This window comes from Neolamprologus brichardi, chromosome 13 (genome assembly GCF_056152115.1).
Source record: "Neolamprologus brichardi isolate AB-2024 chromosome 13, ASM5615211v1, whole genome shotgun sequence".
In the NCBI taxonomy this organism is placed as follows: Eukaryota; Metazoa; Chordata; class Actinopteri; order Cichliformes; family Cichlidae; genus Neolamprologus; species Neolamprologus brichardi.
This window is the reverse complement of record NC_142116.1, coordinates 29,603,336-29,612,023: the sequence shown is the minus strand read 5'-3', so window position 1 is coordinate 29,612,023 and position 8,688 is coordinate 29,603,336. Positions and strand designations below refer to the sequence as shown.

Here is an 8,688-nt window from a genome sequence, read left to right as displayed (position 1 = left end):
TCTAGTTGACTAAAATTATTTTAGCACAACTAGAGCTAGATTGGCTTCCCTTCATTTATTCAAAATCCTGCTCCTCACATACAAGGTCTTGAATAACCAGCCCCCATCTTATCTTAATGACCTTATAGTATCATATCACCCCATTAGTGCACTTCCCTCTCGGACTGCGGATTTACTTCAGATGAGGTAGGGCTGGATCAGGAGACCCTGAATCCTTCCTATTTATGCTGCAATAGGTGTAGCCTGCTGGGGAATCAGTCACCTCTCTGCACTGAATCATTACTTGTTATTAATCTCTGGCTCTCTTCACAGCATGTCGTTGTCCTGTCTTCCTCCCCTCACCCAAACTGGTCGTGGGGGACGGCCATCCCTCCCTGAGGCTGGTTCTGCTGGAAGTTTCTTCCTGTTAAAAGGGAGTTTTTCTTTCCCACTGTCGTGTTTCCCGGTGCTTGCTGATAGGGGGTATAAATAAAATGAAACTGAACTGAATAGGTATAAAAAAAAGAAAGAGCCAGATTTAAGATTTTTAGAGTATGCATCTTGAAATATGTCCGACAAAGAAGTTGGAATAGAGGCTCGATTTTTCTTCCATGTTCTGTTCTGCAGAAATGACCACAATGGGTACAGTAACCTACTGTACCAATCACATTTTTACAATCTAGGCCTGTTTTTTTTTTTACTACATTTACATGTGTCTCTTCAGTGGATGAGAGAGGGATCTAAATATTTACAGATGACCTAAAGCTGCATCCTGTCCCGAGAGCCTATTCTGTATGGATGCAGCTTCAAAATCTGTCAACTGATCACTTTGTTTATCACAGATAAAGGTGATTTTATCACTTCATTTACAACAAAAAAATTCAAAGCAAGCATTCAAATTTTTAACATTGTATTTTAAGATGCCATCCAGTGAGTGTTTACATTTCAAAGTGGACATATAAAAATAGGATTACTAATTCAGTCCTTTGGCTTTCTTTATTTAACAGGTTCAGTAATACACTGTGATGATAAATGCAGGTGTAGAGCTGGTTTGGGTCTTTATTACTGAGTCTTACTGAGGACCCCTGAGAACCAAAGGTTCTCTCTTTTGCCACAAAAGGGGCATATTAGAGATGGATGGTCACTGTGACTGGTTACGCAGCTTCCCACTCAGATCTTGCAGCTCGGTGATGACTTGCTCCACAGCAGTAACGCCGTCCTGCAGCTCAGCATGGATCCTCCCTGTGGCCACGTCTGTGTGGATTTGCTGGAAGACGATTTACAATGGAAGAGTCAATTATAAAGTCATTAATGTTAACTTATACCACTGAGAAGAACGACTTAACAACCCAAACGCCTACGTCTATAAATCTTCACGTCTGACATTTGTCTTGATCGCCTGCTGGATGAGTTTGTTCAGGCAGAACAGATGATTTGAATGGTGTCAAACCTGGTAAAGATTTTGTGTCAGGCTGCATGCTGACAACATCTGCATGAGCATGTGCTGCCATCGTCACTTACTGAGTGAAGACCACGAGCTAAAGAGGTTCCAGACTTATTGTTATTTTGCAGTTTAAAAATAATCTTTATTTATCTTATACTAGGCCTTGATGCAACCATTGACTTCACCCTGTGTCTGATGAAAGTCATTTAGTCTGGCCCCCTTTAAGGTCTGCATTTCTTCAAGCCAACTTTTCTTCTGATTGGCTTCCCATGGTGAAGTGAGGAAGGAAGGTGTGGCTTTCTTGCTCATAGCCAAAGCTGTACACCTAGAATGACCATATAAGGAAGCCCATTCTTACTAACATCATGGAGAGCCAAGAACAGAAAGAAAATGAATCAGTGATCATAGCACTCCTAAACCTAAGCTTTTACTTATATGGATGGTATGAAAATTTACTTATCTTTTAATATCAGCGTCTAATATTGGTATACAATATACATTAAATGTCCGTAAACAAAGGGAAATGCAAAATAGGTGCAAACAAGGTTTAGTGTTTAATTTTTCAGGGCAGGTCAGAAGTACTTGACAAGCAGTAGGAACAACCCGAAAACATCACTGAAAGAGGTCCTATAGGAGCAATTGCTACAGTAAGAACACACACAGTAGGACAGGCTAAACTCAATCCTCCTCCTAGTTCCTGATCAGGAAAATTGTCTATAAAGTGAGGCAGATATCTGCTTCGTGCTAAGTGGGGGTCTCTTAATGTTACCTTGGCTTTGGTGGCCAGACTCCTGAGACTGAGGCGTGTAGAGGAGAGTATCTGAAGAGCTTCTGTTGGATTACTCTTCTTCACACTGCAACTGAGTGCCACTGTGATGCAGAGAAAGAAAGACTTAGAGAATGCAGGGAAAAGCTTCTGCATCTAAGCACAGAAGCAGCATTTAGAAAGTCAGAAATCAGATTTATTACCATAGTAGTTAATTCTTTGGGACAACCGTGCACAAGCGCAAATATCAAATATAGGAATCCTAAAGGTGTCTTCCAAAACCCTCAAAAGTGTTGCATTTCATTGCTTGTGTGAGCTGTATCACTGGAGTGTGTTTGGACCATTTGGGAACCCACAAGTATGCCCCCAACATGGAGGGGAGATTAAAGGGATTAGAAAGAGTTCAACCAAGACCTGTAGTCAAGTAACAGCAACACATTTTCTAAACTCACTAGGAAGTACTATTTTGCTATCTTTTCTCTAAGCCCTCTCCCTTTATTCTTCTGTCTTTAAACAAAAGCAAAATCTAATCCTACAGATGGTAACACTTGAGTTATTCTCCATTTCAGAATGATTGGGCATTTCTACTGTATGACAGTGTCCAGCTCATTTTTTGGCGAATATTTACCTCTATTTGAGTATTTCATAGAGTGTGTATGTAATCAACTCCCAACCTTTTAGTACTTTTGGGAATCCTAGCAGTGGGAATGAGAATCAGCACCACCAAATCTGAAGCCATGGTCCTCAGCTGGAAAACGGTGGATTCCCCACCCCGGGTCAGAGACGAATTCCTGCCCCAAGTGGAGCAATTTAAATATTTTGGGGTCTTGTTGACGAGTGACGGGAACAGACGAATTGGTGCTGCAGCTGCAGTGATGCGGATGTTGTACTGGTCCAGTTTGGGGAAGAGAGCGCTTAGTGGAAAAGCAAAGATCGCAATTTACTAGTCGATCTACATCCCTACCCTCACATATGCCCACGAGCCGTGACTGAAAGAACGTGATCGTGGATACAAGCGGTGGAAATGGGCTTTGTCCGAAGGGTGTCTGGCCTCTCCCTTAGTGATAGGGTGAGGAATTAGGGGCTCAGAGCAGAACCACTCTGCTTAGGTTGCTGCCCCTGCGACCTGGCCATGGATAGTGGACGAAGATAGATGGATGGAGTCCTAGATTCAAGTGTGGCTGATGTTTGTAGCTTTCCCAAAATGTTTTGTAATTTTTCTGTACTCAAACACTATTAAACAATGTGTACTTGGACTTAGGCTGTATAGCTTCTGCTTAAACATAAAAACGTCTGGTTGATAAAACTCTTGATCACCTCCCTGATTAAAGCTGCTGTTGTTCAGTGGTTCAGTTTGGACACTTTCATTTAACAGTAATTGTTCCACCCCTTTTCCATTAGTGGACACTATAAGAATTTATGCTAGACAATTTCAGGGGTTTTTCCTTGAAATTTAAATTTTTTATATCATTGATTTCTAGTAACAGCTTCTATATTTTTTTAAATTTCACACATTTTAAATCAGGTCAGGGGGGAGATACCAGCATGTCCAACTATGAGATTAGGTACCAATCCCAAAGAACAGGTAATGCATCGAACGCACTGAATGCTTCTCCACCTAAAAGAGAAGCTCATGACAAAGATCTGGTCCTCCATGCCCAACTGCCAATACTACATGAAGTAACAGGCCCCTTAGAACTCATACTACCATATCACCTCAATACAACACTTTACTCTCAGTTTACTTGTGAGAGCAAAAAACTATATTAATGTGGTTTTGATAGTTTTGTAACACTATCAGTTTTACGTGGGTGAAAATCACCTGACATTAGTGTTTTAGGGTTAACAGTAGAATGGGAGGTAGAGGATTCAAGTTTCTCTGTGGAACCAGTGCCCAGTTTGTATTTGGGAGACAAACTGGGCGCTTACATTTTTTTAAAGCTTATTGGCAAAAATAGATCAGGTGACCCTGAACGCTTACCCAATACATCACAAAAGCATTCTCAACACTTTACTTGTTTGTCGTTTTGTCATGTAAGGGAGGTGATCAAGAGTTTTATCAACCAGATGTTTTTGTGTTTAAGCAGAAGCTAAACAGCCTAACTCCAAATGTTGCATATTAAAGCCTCAAGTCTAACTATTTTTGAACAGGTTCTTCCATTCTTCTTTGCAGAACCTCTCGAGCTGCGTCAGGTTAGATGCAGAGCGTCATTGCACAGCCATTTTCAGATCGCTCCAGATATGATCACTTGGGTCGGGGCTCTGGCCGGGCCACTCAAGGAATGTTCAGAGTGGTCCTGAAGCCACTCCACTGTTATCTTGGCTGTGTGCTCTTGGTATATAAACCTTCGGCCAAGTCCGGCCTAGTGAGCACTCTGGAGCAGGTTATCATCAAGGCTCTCCGTACATGACTGCATTCATTTTTCCCTTGATCTCACATCCTCACAGCATGTGGATGTGTGCCAGCGATGGTATTGGCCAGATGATGAGCCCAATTTCCTTGAGAGAGGACACTTTGCATTTAGGCCAAAGAGTTCCCTCGTTGTGGCCAGGTGGGGCAGTGCCAGGAAGCCTAGCAGGGCAGCTGGGTCTGATCAGGCTCTCCCTATATCAGGCGGTCACTGAGTTGAAAAGCTGCACAGCACCCAAAAAACTAAAAACACTCTAAGTAAAAAGTCACCAATCCCGCAATATTGTGTACGTGAATTAAAACTGAATGTATTTCCATTTTGAAATAAGGGTGTAACCTGACAAAATGTGGAACAAGTGTTGTGGATACTTTCCAGATGCACTGCATATATAATTTACCTTTTTGGTATTTGGAATAATTCATTTGCTGTTTTTATCTTAGAGGATGTAAGGGTTCCTCTTTCAGATAATAAAACATTGTAAGTAAGTAAAATTTATTTATACAGCTCTTTTTAAAACAGGAAGTGATTTCAAAGTGCTTCACAAGGGAATAAAAGCATATCAAACGAAAAATAAAACACTATAAAGAGGGTATAATAGCATATCCACTAAAACAGTATACTACACATGAATATTACCTAACGGCCTGTCTAAACAGATGTGTTTTGAGTTGTTTTTTAAAAGTAGCTACAGAGTTGATGGTGCGTAGCGGAGGAGGTAAACTGTTCCATAATATTCGAGCCAATGTTTGAAAAGCGGGATCCCCCCTTCGTTTTCAAACGGGTCCATGGAATGGTTAGAAGACCACTATCAGTGGATCTAAGGATCTGGTTTGGAGAGTAGGGTTGGAGAAGCACAGTGATATAAGTGGGGGCCTCACCTTGTAGGGACATGAATGTAAAAGTGAGGATTTTAAACTGATATCTATACTCAACCGGAAGCCAGTGCAAGGATTTTAACACATATGGGAGAATTTTGGTTTGAACATTGGTTTGAAGAGAGCTTGCAGATGAGCAGATGGTACTGTGATCCTGGTAGAATCAGATGATCAGAAGTACCTCTGTAATGCTGCATCACAGACAGCATACAAAAAACCCCACAGACTATATGTAGCATGAGGCATTGATCGTTATTATTATTATATTGAATACAAATATTAACTAAACTAATGTAGACTTATGCACAAAAATCCAGTCTTATTCACTGACAATCAAATCTAACACACAAGTATTTAAAAGTATTTGAAGTATTTAAAAGTGAAGGGATTTGAATTGTGTTTTAAAGAACACAAACATCACACCCAGGAACATGGCTAACATTAGTTGAGGGAGGAAGGATAAACTGATGGCGAATGCAAACACATTTAATACCTCACAGCATTATTATTCTTTTTTTCAAAGTCACTTCTGATTGCCTCTCCAGTGTTTAACTCTATGAATCTGTCTTACTGTAATGAAAACATCAAAGGTTTGAGGAGATTATCATCTAAACTGTAATCAGAGATATCGCTTTTCCATCTCATCGCCATCCTTTCATCTTTCATTCCTCTGAGAAATGGCTATGAGGGCATACTGAGCTGGGTGGTGAGCTAACCTTCTCCCATGTGGACAGCTTGTTTGATCACCTCCTTGAAGAGAGCAGGTTCTTTCTCCCAACCGCCTCCCTGAACCTCACAGCGATGGGCCTTGGACAGGAACTGCAGTGCCTGGAAAAACAAAACAAAACACAGAAGCTGCAGTACCATTGTGGTAGTCAAATGCAGCCCCCACTTTTACCCTTGACTTGTTTTAAATTTCCAAACAAGGAGACTGTTGGAAACCAAAAGTAAAACAAGAGTGAATAATTGATGGTGATTCACTGAGGAGTGCTCAAGGAATAGAGGATTTATAAGAGACCTTCTGTTAGCCAAATATCCACTGGATCATTAGGCATCCAAACCTACAAACGGGTGTTTTCAAAGCCATCTATTGCCACTTTGCTGCTTGAATCGTGTATTTAGTTGAGCCACTTTGTGTGGCTCAACTAAATACACGATTCAAGCAGCAAAGTTAAACAACAGGGATTACACTACAGATTTGACTTGTGAGGCCATCATGGTAACATTTTTCCACCACATGCTTATGAGGTTTGTAAATGTTATTTTAATGTTCAAATGTATTTTATGCGGTATATTACATCAGTCAGTGGCATTCTGTTAGTACAAGGAACCTTGTATTATTTCATTTTGTAAAACAAAATAAATTTAAGTATAAATAAAAATTTAAAAAAAGCTCCACACCAGTCTGCATCTATCATTCATATTACTCTGATCTTGTGGCATGAATGTAAAGGACAATTGTTGCTGAAAGTTGCGCTTGTTTCATACTGATATATACTGTGGCAGTCTCCATTTATGGGTGTGTTCATCTCACTTTGTTAATGACTGGAACTGAACAAACTGAGAGACCAGTAGCTTTTTTCTAATGATTTGCACATACACGCCACACAATGCTCAAGCCTTTTAATTTAGCTCATTTTTTTGATTAATGTACATTTCAAAATCAAGATTTAGCCTGTTTCTGAGCTCAGCAAATTTACAATTCTTTAGTCAGGAAGGAGTGCAGAAAGCTGAAGATGTCTAAGCAGAGTGCTGAAAGGCACAAATGTAATTCAATACAATGTATTTACAGTGGGGCAAAAAAGTATTTAGTCAGCCACCGATTGTGCAAGTTCCCCCACTTAAAATGATGACAGAGGTCAGTAATTTGCACCAGAGGTACACTTCAACTGTGAGAGACAGAATGTGAAAAAAAAAATCCATGAATTCACATGGTAGGATTTGTAAAGAATTTATTCGTAAATCAGGGTGGAAAATAAGTATTTGGTCACCTCAAACAAGGAAAATCCCTGGCTCTCACAGACCTGTAACGTCTTCTGTAAGAAGCTTTTCTGTCCCCCACTCGTTACCTGTATGAATGGCACCTGTTTGACCTCATCATCTGTATAAAAGACACCTGTCCACAGCCTCAACCAGTCAGACTCCAAACTCCGCCATGGCCAAGACCAAAGAGCTTTCGAAGGACACCAGGAAAAGAATTGTAGACCTGCACCAGACTGGGAAGAGTGAATCTACAATAGGCAAGCAGCTTGGTGTGAAAAAATCAACTGTGGGAGCAATCATCAGAAAATGGAAGACATACAAGACCACTGATAATCTCCCTCGATCTGGGGCTCCACGCAAGATCTCATCCCGTGGGGTCAAAATGATCATGAGAACGGTGAGCAAAGATCCCAGAACCACACGGGGGGACCTGGTGAATGACCTGCAGAGAGCTGGGACCAAAGTAACAAAGGTCACCATCAGTAACACACTACAACGGCAGGGAATCAAATCCCGCAGTGCCAGACGTGTTCCGCTGCTGAAGCCAGTGCATGTCCAGGCCCGTCTGAAGTTTGCCAGAGAGCACATGGATGATACAGCAGAGGATTGGGAGAATGTCATGTGGTCAGATGAAACCAAAGTAGAACTTTTTGGTATAAACTCAACTCGTCGTGTTTGGAGGAAGAAGAATACTGAGTTGCATCCCAAGAACACCATACCTACTGTGAAGCATGGGGGTGGAAACATCATGCTATGGGGCTGTTTTTCTGCCAAGGGGACAGGACGACTGATCCGTGTTAAGGACAGAATGAATGGGGCCAAGTATCGTGAGATTTTGAGCCAAAACCTCCTTCCATCAGTGAGAACTTTGAAGATGAAACGAGGCTGGGTCTTCCAACATGACAATGATCCAAAACACACCGCCCGGGCAACAAAGGAGTGGCTCCGTAAGAAGCATTTGAAAGTCCTGGAGTGGCCTAGCCAGTCTCCAGACCTCAACCCCATAGAAAATCTGTGGCGGGAGTTGAAAGTCCGTGTTGCTCGGCGACAGCCCCAAAACATCACTGCTCTTGAGAAGATCTGCATGGAGGAATGGGCCAAAATACCAGCTACTGTGTGTGCAAACCTGGTAAAGACCTATAGTAAACGTTTGACCTCTGTTATTGCCAACAAAGGTTATGTTACAAAGTATTGAGTTGTATTTTTGTTATTGACCAAATACTTATTTTC

The 8,688-nt window shown here is 41.3% G+C and overlaps 1 protein-coding gene across 2 annotated transcripts in view; it reads right to left on the bottom strand.

The window, feature by feature from the left end:
• Positions 1-992: 992 nt before the first annotated feature.
• ttc27 (tetratricopeptide repeat domain 27) overlaps positions 993-8,688 on the bottom strand; it is an 86,286-nt gene continuing 78,590 nt past the window's right edge. Inside the window, exons 18-20 of one of the 2 annotated variants that reach the window (XM_087850427.1) lie at positions 6,192-6,303; positions 2,193-2,293; positions 993-1,246 (exon numbers count right to left, since the gene is read on the bottom strand). In XM_087850427.1, the coding sequence (XP_087706553.1) occupies positions 1,121-1,246; positions 2,193-2,293; positions 6,192-6,303 (339 nt within the window). In that variant the 3' untranslated portion in view covers positions 993-1,120. Of the gene's footprint in view, positions 1,247-1,560; positions 1,749-2,192; positions 2,294-6,191; positions 6,304-8,688 lie in introns of those variants that run through there. The other variant, XM_087850428.1, reaches the window with a different exon arrangement.